The sequence below is a fragment of the Oncorhynchus clarkii genome, chromosome 5 (genome assembly GCF_045791955.1).
Source record: "Oncorhynchus clarkii lewisi isolate Uvic-CL-2024 chromosome 5, UVic_Ocla_1.0, whole genome shotgun sequence".
Taxonomy (NCBI): Eukaryota; Metazoa; Chordata; class Actinopteri; order Salmoniformes; family Salmonidae; genus Oncorhynchus; species Oncorhynchus clarkii.
The window spans coordinates 69,433,518-69,453,655 of NC_092151.1; the positions used below are offsets into that span (position 1 = coordinate 69,433,518).

At 42.0% G+C, this 20,138-nt stretch overlaps 1 protein-coding gene across 1 annotated transcript in view; it reads left to right on the top strand.

Moving 5' to 3' along the window:
• LOC139410190 (inactive N-acetylated-alpha-linked acidic dipeptidase-like protein 2) overlaps nucleotides 1–20,138 on the top strand; it is a 288,454-nt gene that overhangs the window by 105,461 nt on the left and 162,855 nt on the right. Inside the window, exon 3 of the mRNA XM_071155649.1 lies at nucleotides 19,393–19,666. Within this exon, the coding sequence (XP_071011750.1) occupies nucleotides 19,393–19,666 (274 nt within the window). The remainder of the gene's footprint in view (nucleotides 1–19,392; nucleotides 19,667–20,138) is intronic.

Sequence of the window (20,138 nt, forward strand, 5' to 3'; positions counted from 1 at the left end):
CCGGGCGCAGTGCACGCTAACCAGGTCACCAGGTGCACAGTGTTTCCTCTGACACTTTGGTGCGGCTGGCTTCCGGGTTGAATGCACGCTGTTTTAAGAAGCAGTGCGGCTTGGTTAGGTGGTGTTTCGGAGGATGCATGGCTTTCGACCTTCGTCTCTCCCGAGCCCGTACGGGAGTTGTAGCGATGAGACAAGATAGTAACTACTAACAATTGGATACCATGAAATTGGGGAGAAAAAAATAAATAAAAAATAAATAATCATATTCATCTGTTTGAATACTCTTTAATTGTGATGGGCATTGAGTGTTATGTTTTCAAACTGAACATCTTTTCCCATTTGTATTTTATTTTGTCTTCTCCTCTTTCCTACTACAGCTACTGTCTCCCTCTGTCAGTTGACATCCATAAAGTATGTTAAGGGAGGCTGTCCTGACAATGTTTTTTTACAAAAAGGGATGACTTGATTGCTGTTATTTCCTGTGGCAGTCAATGCCCCTGTCAATCAAAATGGTGTAATTGTCATGTTCAACACACTCAGTGCATCAATAGATGATGACGTCAATGGTTTTAACTTCTATTTTTATTACAACCCTCTTTTTCTTTTAAGTGTTAAAAAGGGTTTGGATGAAGTTCTTGTTAATGAAGCAAATTATCTGAATGCAAAGGCAGAGGACTGCCAATGCTGTCGGTGGTCAATCTTACTGCTGCTTGCTCACCCTGTGACTGTAGTGATGGAGGGTCAGTGGGATGTCTCTGTTTTTTGTTATCATCTTGCTTGCCTTCTTTTGTACCCTGTCCAGTGCAGCTTGTTGCTTTTTCGTGCAGACTACCAGCAACACACTGGCATACTCCAGGCATGGTTGGATCAGAGTGGTGCAGATATCCACAAGTCACTGCCTGGTACTGTAAATGTGTTGGTCCCCACTGAATTGGTTGTTCATGTGGAAGCCTTGATTTTTTTGTGCTTGTTACAACTGGAACAGCCTGTCTACCCAAGATTAGTGGAGCATGTTTGGAGAAGCAGATTCTTAGATCGATGGACTTCTTTCCATTAAGAAAAATGTTGTTGCCTGCCACCCATTCCTCTTAGCTTAATTGTTTTATCCACAGAGAGGTGCACCCTACCCAGCAAGCCTTAACAGACCGCTCTGCCACTATATTCTCCTAAGTTCTTTCTGTTAGGTGCCCTTCCACACAACAACATGGCTATATCCCAAAGGGGAGATAGTTGACATACAGAAGTATTATACAGGGAATAATGAGGTAGTTTCACTAGAGGGCACTGTCTCAAATATATTGTAGGAATACATCTTTGAACAAGTGCCATTGAGAATTCATCTATTTGCATTTACCATCTTAATAAAAATAATTAGGTGGGTTCTTACATTTGTCCTATTTAAAAACAATAAAATGTTTTTTGCATATTCCAATTCCCCTGAGACACCCTCGGAGAGTGGGGTCATGGCCAGGGATCAGCCATTCATGAAGGCGACCCTGGAGCAATTAGGGTTAAGTGACTTGCTCAAGGGCACACCAACAAATGTTTCACCTAGTCAGCTGAGGGATTCAAAACAGCAAATTTTCAGTTACTGGCCCAACGCCCTTAACCGCTAGGCATTACATAGGCATTATGTCTGGGTAACTACTGTATAAGGGAATACCTGATAATCGTATGCCAGATGTGAAGTAACAGGTTGATTACCATACAGAATAATTTGTGCTGCCAGTGTTGAATTTCCTCTCAGACATTCTTTATTGAATCATCCACTCTTTGCTACATTAGAATGAAAAACAGCACCCAACATGCCGAGGTAAACGATGACAATGCTTTGAGTTTTATATCGGGAGTGACTAGCAGGGAGCAGGCTGCTCAGCATGGCAGCGCTCACTGTCCATGTTTGGTTTATTTTCCAGCACTGTCGGATAATAGTCAATAGGCCTCTGTAGTCAATGGGCTGCTGTAGTCAATGGGCCTCTGGACAGTTACTATGAGTGACACGTATTGTCTCAACGAACAACTCCACTGCACTGTGGGTAAATTGTCTAATCCTTTCATGGCCTAACTGTAGAGGCCAGGAAAGGAAAGGGAGGTTCTCGCTGTTTCACTGCAGGGCCATGGTCTGAATGGACTTCCTGGAATACAGTACAGTATGTGCAGGGTTGTACTCCCCCCTCTAAAGAGGCTTTTACTGCAGCTGTGCTGTGGCAGGGAGAGCGGCATAAACACAAAGCTCTTTAGATAAGAATTGAGGCCCTGGCCTTCTATGGCTAATCATGAGCTGAAGTCAGCCTTGAAGAAGCAGTCAAGGTGCTGTCATCAGGATCTGTTTTATCCTCCTGTGAACACACTCTGAGAGCAAGGCCCTGTGCTATTTAGAGACAGCATGTTAATAAAACATCATACTGTTCATTGAAGTTGAAAGGCACCTCAACCCCATTTTAAGTTGAAATGCCTTAAAAGCCCCATTATACATTCTTATACATTCTTGGTACAAAGGATGAAGTACAGTGCCAGGCTTTGATTTGTCATAGCAGGGTGTTAGAACTAATTCTGAGGCTGCATTGAGTTGTTAATATCACTGTTTGTTTACCTGACTTGTTTATTTGGGGAGGTGAGGCTCTGTGATAATACTATGATGAAATTAGTTGTCAAGAGTTTCTGTACACTGTTCCATAGAACAGATTTAGGATATGTGTTGTTTTATTCATGACTATAGCCTAAAGAGCTAAGCATTATGTTAAGGAACTATACTGGGAACAGAGGACCCACCTCATGCTCTGTGCCAAAGCCAGTGGAGAGAGATCTTGCATGTGGCTTTTTGAAGTGAACTTGCCTTCAGGGCCAGGGAGATTGATAATAATTGCCACACACATCGTGGCAGGTAGTTATTTTCATGTTTTATCCAGCCAGGATGAGGACATTACATATGCTTTCTAGAAACTACTGCAGTTGTTTATATACTGTAACATCAATATGATCACAGCTGTAAAAAAAAGTTTTTGTAAAGGGATTTGAATATTTTAGGATTGTGAATTATGAAATTGAGCCTGAAGTTATATTTTTCTGTTTTAATAACAGCCTTTTTTTGTTTTCTTCAATAATTTACATTGCCTTGCATGTGTGTCTCTGCTTATGCAAATGTACGAAGTCCATATCTGATTGAAGCCCATTAATGTCCTGCAGACATAGCTGAGCTATGAGCATACTGCATTCAGACACACATACTCTGTTGAGTAGAGGGAGTAGGCCATCTGGTTCCTGCCTTTTAAAACAGTGAGCTTCCACACCACCAATGACAGGTACAAGTGTGTGTGTGTGTGTGTGTGTGTGTGTGTGTGTGTGTGTGTGTGTGTGTGTGTGCGTGTGTGTGTGTGTGTGTGTGTGTGTGTGTGTGAGAGAGAGAGAGAGAGAGAGAGAGAGAGAGAGAGACACAGACCAGACACAATCCCTAACATATTTGTGTGGAAACAGCATTACAAAATGTCCCTCAATACACTCTAAACAAGACACTTCATACATTGGGTGTTGAGGTAAATGCTGTCCTCTTTCCAATGTAGCCCATTGCCCACAGATATGATCATATCTTTCCCTTCATCACATAGACACAGTGCTGTGATGTTTTTGCCACAGGCCTCTGCCACATATCAGCTGCAAATGTTCCTCCTTGCTGATTTTTCTTTTATCTTCACCACATGAACTGAGTGCCAGTGATTTGGAGCAGAGTAAGAGTGGTGCATGTGTGCCGTGGAGAGGTCCCCTCCCTGTCAAGGTGGCAGTGACACACGGTTGTCTCACTCAGGCCATTCCATTTGGGACAGCACCGGGGACATTTGCCTTCAGATGTCACCTTGGCTCAGATGTGAGCTTTTGGCCTGGGTTTAGTAGGCTTGTTGCTGCCTGGCAATGTTCACACACACACACTCACCCTACACACACCCACATGCACGCACGCACACACATTCTCTCTTCTTTCTCCCTGGTTCTCCTCCCTTCCTTCATCCCTCTCTCTTCTCTCCCCACCTGGAGAGCTGGCCTCCCCTGTAACCCTGAGTTTTAATTGCCTCCCCTAGATGATGATTAATCCACCAGACCACTCCAGCAGTCTCCCCCAGGACTCTGGCCACTCTAGGACCTTTCATCCTTATGTACTGGAATGCACTAATGTGTAAAAACGATTTAAGGAGTCTGCATAAAACGAAAAGTTCCCATTTGACTTCATTGTAGTTGGATACAGTAGATTAAACTCTAAAATATATGTATTTGTTGAAATTCAGTTTGTCATGGATTCTCCTTTGCGTTCAGATGTCAGGTCAAATTCAGAGCTCTCTAGTCCCCTATCAGATTTTGTTTTAGAGGCCTTGGGTGGTTTGGGGATTAATGAAAAGCAAGGAATTATTTAAATTAATTTCTGTCTGGCACAATACAATGTACAAGTCATGATCAATGGGAGAAGCCTTGCCTCGCTCGAGACGGGTGACATTAACAGTCCGGGAGACGCTTCTCTTTCTGCAGGTGGTTTGTCATTTTGAACTCATTCTCAGTGTGTGAGCAGATGTCTTGAATAAAAAAGTCCTTAGAATCCCCACATGAAACAATGGTGGTTATGCCAGCTCTGTCTATAGCATCATTTGAGCGTTCTCATTGGTTCCCAGCAGGTCAAATAAAAGGGAAATTATGTTCAGCCAACCTGAGCCGAACAAACATATATATTTTGTATTTTAGCACAGGAGCTATGTCGGCGGAACAAAACACATCCTGTTTGGTGTTGTTAAAGTCATTGACATTTCAACTGTGATAACTAATCTACCGGATTTCATTTTATTGTGTTATTTTCCTCCTTCCTCCGTGTAAGCTAGGTCAGGTAATGATAACAGAGAATGACTCACATGGACAGATCAGTGTGATTGTTATGCTTATGTGAGCGTGAGTGTTAGCCTCAGGCTGAGGGTCTCACCCCCTGAGAGCCCAATGGAGAGACTCTGGACCGGGGGGTGCAGCTGTGTGTGCAATCTGTTGTTAGTCTGCAGCCAGGGAATGGCCCTCTTCTCACCTGGCTCCTGCTGCCTGCCTGGGCCACACCATGCCCCCACCCCCCACCAAAGATGCTTTATTCTCCCTTTGCCAGGCTTTGGTAAAAATGCATTCTGTCCCGATAATCATATTTCACCTCTGTGAAGGGGAGCTGGTTAGCGTTAAAGACCTTACTTGACGACGACGCAGCGAGAAAGGAATGTGTTAGAAAGTGATAAGGAGGGCCCATCTAATACAGGGTAGTGCATTCCCCCGACAACCTCCTTACCTTGGTGCTAATCTCTCCCACTATTTGATGTTTACACTGTGTGTAGAGCCTCCATCTCCTGGTTCCATGGGCTAATAGTTTAGTCCTAATCCCCCTTTGCATTAGCATTGATCCCCAAATAAAATCCCTATTTAGTGCACATCCTACAGTCCCCAGTACACCCAGATTTAGAAGACACTACAGTCAGTGGGTAGTGAAGGTACTTACAGTTGTGCTGCACAGTGAAGGAATGGTGGGGGCGGATAACTAAATATGCTGAGTGGAGGAGGCTGCTCTCTATGGAGCAGAGCAGAGCAGGGCTGTGTGGTGTGTGTATGAGAAAGGGCATGGCTTGTTACTGACTCAGATGCATTGCTCCAGTAAGGCTGCATGTTTACTGCCGGTGTTGTGCCGAAAAGCTCCCCCCTGCCAGAATTCTCCCACCACCTTCGCATGAACGCGCACGCACTCAATTCTTCATTGCTGCGACTTGCTTGCTAATTGAGATTTCTGATCACGTTAGGGTGCTTTTCATTGTATTTTTTATGTTGGTTTGATCGCGGGGAAGGCACTAGTAATGTCTGCAGTTTTCGGTTTGGCTATTTGTTTCAAGTGTATTCATCTATAAATAAATCTACTTGACAAAATTGATAATCTCTCCCATGTCTTATTTGACTAGTAGTTGTTCTGAAATGTTTATTGCTTGCCTACATTTTACTCCCTCCTTTATGTTTAATATAACACACATACATTAATTATTCATTTTGGTAGCCTATCCTGACATGAAGTTTGTTCTACAGAAAGTATTTGACTCTGATGTGGGCCACAGAAAGTATTTGACTTTAGCCACAAAATTAAGGAAATTAGAAGGGGTGGGGAGGATTTCGGCAAGGCCATTTTCTTGCTTGCTGAAATTCTCTCCCCCATTCTATCTTGGGACTGCAAGGCCTGATACACTTCAGAATTATTTTGTTAGCTCATGTTGACCAGTAGTGTGTGCCACAGAAAGCAAAATGAGAGTATAAAGAAACACAAACATTTATTTTAGAAACATTTTGTAATGTTGAAGAAAATAAAGATAATACACTCTTTTTTTCACACTCTTGACATTCTCTCAACCAGCTTCACGAGGTAGTCACCTGGAATGCATTTAAATTAACAGGTGAACCATCTTAAAAGTACATTTGTGGAATTTATTTCCTTCTTAATGCATTTGATCCAATCAGTTGTGTTGTGACAAGGTGGGGGGGGGGGGGGGGGGGTAAAAGACCAAGTTCACATTATGGCAAGAGTAGCTCAAATAAGCAAATATAAATGACTGTACATCATTACTATAAGACATGAAGGTCAGTGAATACAGAACATTTCAAGAACTTTTAAAGTTTCTTCAAGTGCAGTCGCAAAAAACATCAAGTGCTATGATGAAACTGGCTCTCATGAGGACCGCCACAGGAATGGAAGACCGTGTGGTGGGTTCATTAATTTCATTATTGTTACAACATTTTGGAAGCGCACGGCATCTCTGTACAGAGCTCGATTTGGCCTCTGCAAGCCTCCAGGGCCAGCGCCATTGTGTCACACCCTCTTTACGGAGCTTCCGGACCACTTTTCCAGATCAATCATAAATGGGCTTTTAGAGTGAAATGCTGCTGGAGCTCATTGGAGTGTTATTCCGCCACTTCTCACAATGTTGCTCGATTATTAAAGGTAGATCAAAGCTGAATCAATGTCTCGGAAGATCGCATAATGATTCATTAGTATTCTACATTACAGAACCAAATAAAATAGCATAACGTTACTGTTACATCAAAAACACCAACTTAGTCATTTCTTATGAGATTTTAGGATGGTTAGCTGAATAGTAAAAAAAAAAACACTGTCATGGGCCAAAACTCAAAAGCTTGCGCCACTAGGCAGAATTAGCTTGGATTGAAACAAAATACAGGAAAGCTATGTAGTTTGTTAACATCATTTACTCTAGTTTGCTCACAAATAAAGTGATTAAAATAACATCTAAATGCATATTCCCATGAAACGGATTAAGATCAAATGTTTGGCATGAAGATTCAGTTTGAACCTTTTACTGGTAGATCGCGGCCAACGTTTTGCTACACTGTCCTGCGAATGTCCCGCAAAATCATCCTGTTGTCCCACATTTGGGTATTTTAAATGTGGTCACCCTAGTGTAGCTCCAAGCCATATCCAAAATACCAGTTTGAGTCTTTGCTCGTTCTGATTTGAATAATGTGGGGAATATGGCTTAGCAGGTGGCTGTAAAATGTTATTTTTCATTGATCATCAATCATAATTATCAGTATTCTGCACTATGACACATGGCACAATGATTATGGGAATTGCAATAAACCGCTTGCTGTTCAATCATAGCTGATTCAGCCACCATATGCTTTCTGATTATTTAAAGAATGAAGTGTCCTATATGTCAATGACAAGGGCTTCTGCTGCAGGCTGGACAGCCACTGTAGGCTAATGTCCCGTTGACATACTGTGTGTCTGAATCCCAATTTACACGCCAGTCATTTCACATCTCCTTTGGCAAGGATCCAGCATGCAGCAGTCTCTCAAACCCAAATATCTGTGCCAATGAGAGTCACTCTGATACATAGGACTCATGACAGAATGAGGAGAAACCCATTATGAGTGTCAAGAGAGTTGAAATACAATACTGGATGATAAGATATTTGCCAGGAACAATATGTTGGATTTGTTCCAAAGTTAGAAATGATTGACTGCATCGCTGATCTCCTTGTTGGTCTTTGCTAGTGGAGGGTTTGGTTGTTGGTGGGTTCATGGTGTACGGGTAGGTCACTGGGTCCTGCTTCTGATGATTAAAAGAAAGAGGTCTGAGGCTAAGGAGCCACTCTGGAAGCATACCGCTGCACAGCACCACGACCAGGGCTAGCGCTACTTCCTCACAGGCAGCTTTGAATTCCAGACGCACAGAGTGACATTCAAGCCCTCTGTGTGTGCTTGGACAGGGTGTGTGTGCCAGAAATATGAAAGTGAAGCACAGCTTCTGAATCCAAGATTATTCATCTGTCTGCAGAGAGGGCTTTCTGTATCTGACAGTGGCCTCTTTCTTTACCAGGAAACGCAGGCCTTCCTTCCCAGTGCTGATATGAAGCTGTCCAACCCTAATGTCCAACCCTAACCCTAATGTATTAGTTTCACACACAGAACCTTAATGCAATGTGAACACATGACATGTGGTAGGGGTTTTGGTCAAGCCCCATAAATCAAAAGATTGATGTCATGGATCACTGGGTAGACATGGTTGTTAACATGGCATACAGTAGGCCTGTCTAACAATGTGCAAATTGTATTGTTAGTCATAGTGTATCATAAAGCCAGTGGTCAATGCAGTGAAGCAGAAACAAGCTGTGATTAATCCTTGAAGGTCCGTGTACAGTATATGTATTCATAAAGAGGCCTGCGGCCCTCCCACGGGATTCAGGCAGCAGTTGGCAATTCTATTTTTTAAAAGACCACTCTTGACCGCAGACAGTTAAAATATGGGGTTCAAGCTTTGGTTCTCATCCTCTGTTTGTGGTTCACCACTCCACTGGGTCACATCTTATACTACGGGTCAGTTGCACCTCATCAACTTTAAATAATGAGTGATGAAAAGCATATATTTTTCATATCAGATTTCAATGATCTTATGAATTGCCAAATTGACCATTAATGCCAGGTGGTTGTTTATTTATTTATTTGTTATACATAATATGAGAGTTAAAGAAGGAGAGTACATCTAGAGACACCATGTAGTGATTCTTTACTCTCTCACTCTCTCTCTCTGTCTCTGTCTCTCTCTGTCTCTGTCTCTCTGCATTTGTATTACATTCGCCTGCAGAGATGACTTTCTGCCAAGCGGAATTCCGGTGCCCATTTCTGATTTTAATTAGGGCTGTGGGATTTGCTTTCTCTGATTCCTTGAAAAAAGGAGTTACATTGTTACTCTCAATAACTTCCTTCCTCTCCTCCAGACTTGTCGGCCTGATTATGTTGAAAGAGTAAAGAAACACAACGTAGGGGTTTGAGAGTGGTTCAACCGGACACATTCACCTAAACCCCACATGAGTTTGTGTTGTATGTGCATTTGTGGTCATGTTTTATTTCCCCCCCTTTGAGCCTCAGTGGGTTGAGGCATTGAGCAGTGTGTGTTGCAGAGTCCTTCATTGGAGTTTCTGTGAGGGAGTGGATTTGTGCTAACAGCCAGAGCCAATGATTAAAACACAGAGAGGCCAGAGAGAGCCAGCGCTTGGCTAAAGGGCAGGAGTTACTGTAATCCAGGGATAAGCGACCTGAGCAGGCAGCAGGCACCCTCCTTACACACACAGACATGCTTGTCTTGATGCCAGTTTACTGACGGCCTTTTGGACACTAGAGAGTCCGCGGGGAGTGGGCAGCTCTGTTGGGTTGATACAGGAAGGGTACATCTCATTGGCAAACTGACACAGCTTCAAGGGCTGTGGCCCTGAGCCAGATAGTCCACTAGGAGTGAGGTATTCCTTCCTGCCTGGTGGAAGAGAAGGCTCGTCACCAAGGCCATATCTTCAAAAATGTGTCTTCTTCTCAGCACTGAATGTCAAGGGAATTTGGCCTTGTCCTCCTTACTTAATTGCTTGCTTATGGTGATGAATGTCTATCCAATATCTATCCAACCAGGCACATCTGTGTGTGTACACGTGAGCTGTGCATGAAGGCTGCATAAGTGTGTGAGTGCATCCATGCTTTTATGTTGGCATGCTTGTTTTAAACATACATACATACACATTCGGAATGTATTCAGACCCCCTTGGCTTTTTCTATATTTTGTTACGTTACAGCCTTATTCTAAAATGGATTAAATATTTTTTTTCCTGCACACAATACTCCATAATAACAAAGCAAAAACAGGTTTTTGAATTGTTTTCAAATGTATAAAAAAATAAACAACTGATATATCACATTTACATTTACAAGTATTCAGACCCTTTACTCAGTCCTTTGTTGTATCACCTTTGACAGCAATTACAACCTTGAGTCTTCTTGGGTATGATGCTGCAAGCTTGGCACACCTGAATTTGGGGAGTTTCTCCCATTCTTCTCTGCAGATCCTCTCAAGCTCTGTCAGGTTGGATGGGGAACTTCCCTACACAGCTATTTTCAGGTCTCTTCAGAGATGCTCAATCGGGTTCAAGTCCGGGCTCTGTCTGGGCCACTCACGGATATTCAGAGACTTGTGCCGAAGCTACTCCTGCGTTGTCTTGGCTGTGTTCTTAGGGTCGTTGTCCTGTTGAAAGGTGAACCTTCACCCCAGCCTGAGGTTCTGAGCACTCTGGAGCAGGTTTTCATCAAGGACCTCTCTGTACATTGCTCTGTTCCTCTTTCCCTCAATCCTAACTAGTCTCCCAGTCCCTACCACTGAAAAACATCCCCACAGCATGATGCTGCCAACCACCATGGTTCACTGTAGGGATGGTGACAAGGTTTCCTCCAGACGTGACACTTGGCATTCAGACCAAAGAGTTCACTCTTGGTTTCATCAGACCAGAGAATCTTGTTTCTCATTGTCTGAGAGTACTTTAGGTGCCTTTTGGAAAACTCCAAGCGGGCTGTCATGTGCCTTTTACAGAGGAGTGGCTTCTGTCTGGCCACTCTACCATAAAGGCCTGATTGGTGGAGTTCTGCAGAGATTGTTGTCCTTCTGAAAGTTTCTCCCATCTCCACAGAGGAACTCTGGAGCTCTGTCAGAGTCACCATTGGTTTCTTGGTCACCTCCCTGACCAAGGCCCTTCTCCCCCGGTTGCTCAGATTGGCCAGGCGGCCAGCTCAAGGAAGAGTCTTGGTGGTTCCAAACTTCTCCCATTTAAGAATGATGGAGGCCACTGTGTTCTTGGGGACCTTCAATGCTGCAGAAAAAACAATTGTTTTTGCTTCATCATTGTGGGGTATTGTGTGTAGATTGATGAGGAAAAATTTGTTTTAATCAATTTTAGAATAAGTCTGTAACGTAACAAAATGTGGAGAAAGTCAAGGGGTATGAATACTTTCCGAATAAACTGTAAGTATATTAAACATGTGTCACTTTGGTGTGCTTTGTGTACTGTGTGCTCATGTGAGGTTTTAGTTTGTAAGGGTTTGCAATAGTTTCCAAGGCTTATCTCTCACCAAGAGTAGGTTGTCTTACTTTATCTTTAGAATCTACCTCTGTTCCTCTTCCCTGTGCTCCCCCGGCTCACTGAGCTACTCCAGATGACTAGAAACTGTGGATAACTTCCTGGATTGGAGATAAGATATTCTCCTTCTGACAAAAACACTGGCAGATCAGTGGAAGAGACGTTCACAGCAAAAACAGATTTTGTTTTTTCTTGTTCCTAGCTGTGTTTCTAAAATGCTATTATTGGTGCACGTCTCAGCAACTTGGGCACACTTTAATATAAAACATTTTGTGCCGATAGGCCTAAATGTTTGTTAGGAACACTGACACTGAAATGGTGGCATGCACACCAAAACACTACACATAGACATTAATTAAAGCATATTATACCATATTATGGTAAAGCAGGGTACAGCAATGGAAAGGGATTTTATTGGTGTGCGTAAATATGTAATGCAATGCAGCACAGTAGTTAATGATGCATGTATTTGATTTACAATACATGCTCTACAACTATTTATTTTGATGCATATGTACATAAAAACAGGCCACATATTTCATGGTGGTTCTGTTCCCTGTGATCAAACACAGCCATATTCACATGAAAACAAACACATTGAACAATAGTTGTAGTCGATGAAATGTGCATCAAAATATGCATTATGTCAGCCCTTTAATTAGGTAAGAGTAATATTGTATGTCACATGTTCCAGAGCATAGGAAACAGACACTGTAGTTCTACACCTGAACTGATGGCTTTTATTGACAAATATGGATGTTCCCTTTGTACGAAGGAGCTGTCTGACATACCCATCTCCATCTCACTAAACACAGTGGTGTCACCTCCTCTCAGGTTGGATGGATCCACTTCCAGCTGCAGGATGTGATCACAGAGACGCTTAAGCACTGTTCTACATTACCCATGCAGATGTGTACGATATGTCAGGAGCTTATCTTTGAGGCTGCGTGCTGAAAGACAATTGCTCACCTTCATCCATTCTTAAGGGTTCAACTGGAGTTTAGGAGCAGTCTTTTGTTTCCCTCTGACAGGCTTTGACATCAGCGTCTGTGGATGTTTTGAAATTACGATAATAACAGATAACCTTTCTGTTACCTTATTCTCATTATCCCCTAAGTACGGGCATACCACATCGTGTAACTAGACAATATCCAATTATGGCAAACTAACAGCAACTATGCTGGAGGAATAGTCTAGCACAGTGGTCACCTACCTTTTCTGAGTCAAGATCACTGTCTGAGTCAAAATGCAAGCCGAGATCTACCGCTCAGATATTTTTTTAAACATTACTTAAAAAATGTAAGCCTATGCAACATGAACCTATTAAAAACAGTTCTTTAGCAATGAGGTGTTTGCAGTAGGCTATAGGTCTAATACATTATCACTGCATATTGGCTATGTTTGAATTTACCTGCCAATGTTGTTCTTCTCAGACCACTTTGAAATTATATTTCAAAATTTGCGGTATATGATCACATTGATAATATTTAATTTCAAGAGCTTGGAACTGTAAGGTTCTATCTGCAAAAAGATGATTCTGAGATAATTGGCTTTAAAGTTCCAAACCCTCATTGGTTTGAATAGTGTCAGCAATATTGTATTCTTTTTAACTTTATAACATGAATTGGGAATTTAAATTAATATTTATGTAGAGAACATTGAATAGAACACAGCTATGTTAACAACTAAATTTGGACAAGCTCTCAAAATGTTGTTGTATTACTTGTGAGGAACAGCTTAGTGAGCATAAACATTTGCTTTTTTATTTTTATTTTACTAGACTGATGGTCTGCATCTGATGGTCTGTCGGATTGGAGGGAGGGAGAGAGCAGCGGAGAGGCTGCCTCTCACGCAAGCTTTTCCATACAATTTGCTACTCATTCATTGCAGCTGCAATGCTAGTCGTAGCGTGAGTGGAAGTAGGGAGAAGCACGTTTTATGTCTTATAAAAGTGTTGACAGTGACGTGCTGAATAACAACTTAAACACTTACTCATACAAACAGCAGCCCTTCATTGTATTTCATTGACAATTTCTCTCTAGTAACGGTTTTGAAAGTTCGGATATTTCACAGTAGCAACTTTGCTGGGCACTCGAGGAAACTGCAGACACAGTGATCTGAGCTATCTGATTGGCCAGTGGTAGGCCTATAGGTGCACTTGATTTGCTCTCTGGGCATGCCGGATAGGCAGAGTTTTACCTTCAGACACATTAAATGGTTAAAAATTGGAACACTTTGCCTTCCTGGCGCTAGGGCTGCTGAATCAAGTGGGAAACAGGGAAAAAACTGTGTGAAAAAGAAAAAGGAACATAAGGCTTTATCATTGTTTTTGTTTTACATAAATGTTTGATGATTGACTAGGAATGCATTGGAGATCGACCAGTTGGTGACAACTGGTCTAGCATTTTAATATGCAGTACGGTCAGTCACCTCATCTTAAGGTGAAATACAGAAGAGTCAAACACTGCGCTGAAACACAGGTAGGTATAGCCGTTCAGGTAGGGATATCTTCCATCTTTTCCTTTGTCAGCGCTTCAACAGTGAAGCCTCTCTTGGGACCCAGATGTAGAGCGGCAGGGAGCTATAGCACTTTTTTAAAGAGCAGGGGCCGGTCCTGCCAGCATTATCATCCATAATAGCATTCTGCCACAGTTCAACAGCCACAAAGACAGTTTATATCAATTGGCTAGGCCCTGATCGACAGTACCCCAGATACCCCCGGTGACCATATCTACCACAGACACGGATCCACCAGCTGTCAATCCCTGTCACTCAGATGCATTTAATTAGGAGAGCAAAATGGTAATAACAGTGAGCCAGGAGCGAGGTCTTATTTTGGGTATTTATTTACTAAAACAGTGGTCTGGGAGGATAAAATGCCTCCAATAGAGATCTTCCAAATACAATCCCACACAAACAGAAGCTTTTATTTTCCCATAACTTGTTACAATATTTGTGTAGGGAAGTTGTGAATTTTGTAGGATTAACAACCCCAAGTGACAACTCAACAACCCACACTGACTCTAAAGTAGAGTAAGATGTTGTTGTTGGGGAGAATGTTTAGTGTAGGTCCTAGTCTGCAGGGTGTATGTATGGCCGGAAGTACATAGTGTGATATCTAAAACAGTCTCCCTAACAGATGGCCAAACGGAGCTCTCTGCCATCTTCTGGTCTGCGGGCCGAGTGCGTCTCGATCATCGCCAGGAGCAGCAGCCAGTGCGTTTGTGTGTGTCAGAATCCCAGCTCTCTTTGCCGGCTGTGAGGAGGCTTCAGTCAGCCAACCAAGCTGTTGACTGGCACCCTGTGGTGTGGGACTTGGGCCCCAGTCCTGTGAATCATGTTGTCTCAAGTGGTGGAGTGTGTGATGACATCAGGTATCCTACTTATCCCAAATCTCCTCCCAAATGGTCTGTAACTGTCACTGTTCTAGGAGACAGTGACCCAGGCCAGGTAGTGGTGTACAAAGATGTGGAATCCTCCGCTTAATAGTGATGTCTGAATGACCCGTTCTTAACCATAAATGCTGCGAGGCTTTCATTCCATATATTTCTCCCAGTTGAGCTGTTTTGCCATGATTATTGGGAATTGGAATTCAGTTGGAACTGCTACCCATTTATGGCAGCAGAATGTAAGGGAGGTCCATATCCAAACCTAGGGATTCTTTTGGATTGTTTCAGGAGTTTCATCTTTGTGTTTAGTGGCCAACATGTTCAGGATTCAGAGAAAGTGGAATGTTGAGGGTCCAAAATGGACATTTTGGAGAAAACTCATGGTGGAGACACTGATGAAAATTTCTGCTGAAGGATATTCTCTCATTTAGTCCACCGCTGCGATCTCAATTTAGGGACACTTATCTATTTACAATAGCCCAGCGTACTGTATCATTCAGAGCTCATCCAGACCAGGTGTAATAGCATGTATTTGGGGCCATTCTAATTAAGTTATAATGCCCAGGAAGCCGATGTTTGGAGGATATATTGGCACGGGTGTTGTTCGTCGAGGGCCGGCAATCCATGCCAATATATCCTCCAAACACCGGCTTCACTTTTATACAAAATATTCAAGTATTTTCATTAATAAAATGTATATTTTTTTTTTACCCCCTTTCTCCCCAATTTTGTGGTGTCCAATTGTTAGTAATTACTATCTTGTCTCATTGCTACAACTCCCATACGGGCTCGGGAGAGACAAAGGTCGAAAGCCATGCGTCCTCCGAAACACAACCCAACCAAGCCGCACTGCTTCTTAACACAGAGCGTTTCCAACCCAAAAGCCAGCCGCAGTCGCGGCTGACAGAATAACACGATGAGACAAGGATATCCCTACCGGCCAAACCCTCCCTAACCCGGACGACGCTAGGCCAGACAGAGCCTGGGCACGAACACAGAGTCTCTGGTGGCACAGCTAGCGCTCCAGTGCCTTAGACCACTGCGCCACCCGGGAGGCCCTAAACAAATCTAGTATTGCTACCCAAGCCAGCTGGTTGTTATTTTTATTGGTTCGGTTTCCAGCGACGTGACCCAGTTGTTCAGTCTTTTTGTTCTGTATCTATGGACGCAAGCAACCCAGTCGTTCGTTCTAAATGTTCCATTGCCATACCGGCTGGCAACGTTTCTACCCCTTGTTGCTAGCTAGCCAACTACGCCTAACTTACCGTCAAGTCAAACAGACAGAATAACAACAGTAGCTGCATTTGCATTTGTTTAAGGTGTTTTCTAGTGACATTTATTTGGATACATCCATAACAATGAGCTAATGAGGCACGTTATCGCCTGGCATAGAAAATGTGCTCTCTCGTCAGGACACTGTTGTTCAGAGGAGCTAGAACACAAACCAGCTAACACAACTTCAAACTGAAGCTGGAAAGACTACAAACTAGCTGAACTTCATTTAGTTGGACCTTTTTCAATTTACATTTCTTTGTATATATCCATAAAAATTATGCCAGCTGATTCATGATTTCGACTGGCTGAGAAACGCTGCCTGCCTCTCTCTCGTCCTGACGTCTGACTCCTATACGTTCATTACTATGGGACAGTTGGAGATCGCATTTGAATATTGAAACAATCTTTCAAATGTCGGCGAGACAGACAGTAAGGTTTATACAATTCTTCGCTGTTAAAAACTAAATGTTAGTCTAAAAGAAATGTGAGATAATGTCTAGATGCTTTTCATAAATGAGACAGTGGATTGCGCAGTCAGATGAGACCATAGTAAATAGCCATTTTAACGACATAAATTTAGCTAGTGTTACTGTAACTTGTGGAATAGACACCGGCTGTAATGCGGTTTTAACCAATCAGCATTCCAGGCCAGGTAGTGAATGTCATTTTCACGGTGTTGAGATATGTTCATGACTAACTGGTTTATTTATGACTGTTTTCCTACTAAACTTTCCCTTTCCTAGGGTCAGGAACAGGAGGTCTTTCTGTCTAAGTTATTTTGATGTGGCACTCCTGATTATGAAATAAGGTCATAACAGAAGATACTGTTTGGAAATGTCTTACCAAATAATGCGTATAATTGTAATGTAACGTCTTTATATTCAATGACACAGAACTGTTTTCAGTTTAATGCTCTGGTACTTCTTACCTTTAATGGGATCAGTAAAACACAACATGATTACTATGCACCCATCCCGTTAGCGGGATCATTTTCGTCAACCACCGCTGAATTGCAGAGCGCCAAATTCAAATTAAATTACTAAAAAGATTGAATTTTCATGAAATCACAAGTGCAATATAGCAAAACACAGTTTAGCTTGTTGTTAATCCACCTGGCGTGTCAGATTTCAATAAAGCTTTTCGGCGAAAGCATACCAAGCGTTTATGTAAGGACATCTCTCTCAGTAGACAAAATATTACAAACAGCTAGCAGCCAAGTAGATTGGTCACGAAAGTCAGAAAAGCAATACATTAAATTGCTTACCTTTGATGCTCTTCAGATGTTTGCACTCACGAGACTCCCAGTTAGACAATAAATGTTCCTTTTGTTCCATAAAGATTATTTTTATATCCAAAATACCTCCATTTGGTTGGCGCGTTATGTTCAGAAATCCACAAGCTTGAGCGGTCACGACATCGCAGACGAAAATTCCAAATAGTATCCGTAATGTTCGTAGAAACATTTCAAACGTTTTTTATAATCAATCCTCAGGTTGTTTTTACAATATATAATCGATAATATATCAACCAGGAATGTAGCTTCTTCAATTGGAGAGAGAGAGAAAATGGCTGCTCCAAGCTGTTGCGCATACAAAATGCTGCTCCAAGCTGTTGCGCATACAAAATGCTGCTAGCACCCAGCCATACAATGACACGATGTGATCTTTCTCACTCATTTTTCAAAATAAAAGCCTGAAACTATGTCTAAAGACTGTTCACACCATGAGGAAGACATAGGGAAAAGGAATCTGGTTGGTATCCCTTTAAATGGAGCGAAGGCAAGCTATGGAACATGGAGCTTTCAAATTTTAGCACACTTCCTGGTTGGATTTCCTCAGGTTTTCGCCTACAATATCATTTCTGTTATACTCACAGACAATATTTTGACAGTTTTGGAAACTTTAGAGTGTTTTCTATCATAATCCGACAATTATATGCATATTCTAGATTCTGGGCCTGAGAAATAGGCAGTTTAATTTGGGTATGTTTTCCATCCAAACACCAAAATACTGCCCCCTACACTCAAGAAGTTAAGATAATTGTCCTTTTAGCCAGTCTCTTTTGTCCTTTAAGACGTGAGATGTGTTTCTGTTTTCAAATAAACAGACTTTCATGCAGACCCCATTAGATGTCTATATTTGATGGGGACATTAAATAATGTCCTCTGAACCTTATCTCCCAAACAGATAAAGTTATGTTTTTACCCATTTCAGGTTTACCCTTCTTGTTAAAAAAGTTGTCAATGTGCTATTCTTCCACTTTTTTCATTGATTGTCTTGGAACTGGAAATAATTATTTATTTGTAATATAACCAACACTGGGTGGTTAAAGGGAATTTCTCCTTGTAAAAAAGTTCAAAACTCAGACTAAAATCCCAAGTTAATAAGAGGTCTGGGTAAAACATAAATTCTGCTTCAGTCTTTTATTTCTGTTATTTTGCATCATAGTATTGTGTCTTTTGGTAGATGAACATGAACACATTGAATCAGTCATGATTTAGAGGATAGCATACACATTGAATTTAAACTAAATGTGGTTTGGCTCAGTTATCTGCTTTGACATAATTTTGCTGCTCTGCTTTGACATAATGATCAATTATATGTATAGTTATAAAATATTATATTACATTGTATTGTATTCATAGTAACTATGCATGTCATTTTAGATGCATTACTTAGTATGGTAGATAAATCATATCATAGTGTTGAAAACTGCTAGAAGAGTACCTTTATCATCCATTTACTCCTCCATCTGTTGGTAATGTGTTCACAGGTGTTCACAGTTTTATTAGTGCATGCATTTGTTCAGAACATTTTCTGTTCAGTCATTATTCACATTTTAACCCTAAAAGCGCCAACACATTTTAGCTTAAAAGCACCACCAATTTTGTACCTGAAATTGGTAATGATTGAGAGACGCTGTCTGTCAATTATTTTATTTTTTTGGTAACTAGTTGCTTGACAAATTACTTTTTTGTTGTTGAAATTGTGACATTTATGTTGACGCTTTGGATTAAGACCAATTTACCAAGACTGTCCTCAAAATAAATCATGAAAAAAAGTAGACTTCATTCTGTCACAGATATCCTGAACACCGGTAGTGTGAACAATAACAAAAATAAACTATTTGTTACTTAATTACCAATTACCAAATTGATAATGTGTCATTGCTTTGGTAAGTCTGTTTCCAAAGCATCTGCCAGGATTCCTGCCACACACAGTAGTAAATAGACATTCATAACTACATCTCTTTCTCTGTCTCCCATCAGGACTTTCATTAGCATATCAGACGACAACGAGGAGGCCAGGGCTAAGCACCTGTACCAACAGTGGACAGACCTGGGATTGACAGACGTCCAGCTGTCCAATTACAGCGTCCTCCTCAGCCTGCCTGGCCCGTCCTCCAGCAGAATTGTGGACCGGGCCAGCCACGAGTGTTTCCTGCCCAGCGGGGCTCAGTGTGACCCCAGGAACCACAACAACAACCCCACAGCAGACCAACACTTCTCCTACGCTGCCTACTCTGCCACGGGCAGTCTAGAGGTACAGCACACTCACCCTGTCTCATGCAGAATGCACTAACCCCAGGCTGGTTAATGCTATGTTCCCCAGTCATCTCCTAGTTCTCCACCTCCAACTATTGTCACCATATGTGTGTGTGATTTTCCTGACTTGAATGGTAGTAGCAGCCCTGCCCTCTACCTGGCTGGCTCCAGTTATCTTTGTTTCGCATCCCTGCTTCTCCCTCACAGCGGTGATCACCCAAAAGGCCACAGAGAAAGGTCAAGACGTAAATGTTAAAGTTGGTTCCCAGTTCAGGTATATCAACATCACAGTCCAATTTTATGAGTCACAATAAACATCCCCTCCCTGCAGGAACATGAGAGCACTGCTGGCTACAGTCAGTATATTTACAAGACACAGGCGCAAATGCATCCTTGAGATTGAAGGTTAATCCAAGTCATTATGCAAGTCTGTCCACACACTTGCAGACATAAGAAATATAGCAGGGCTA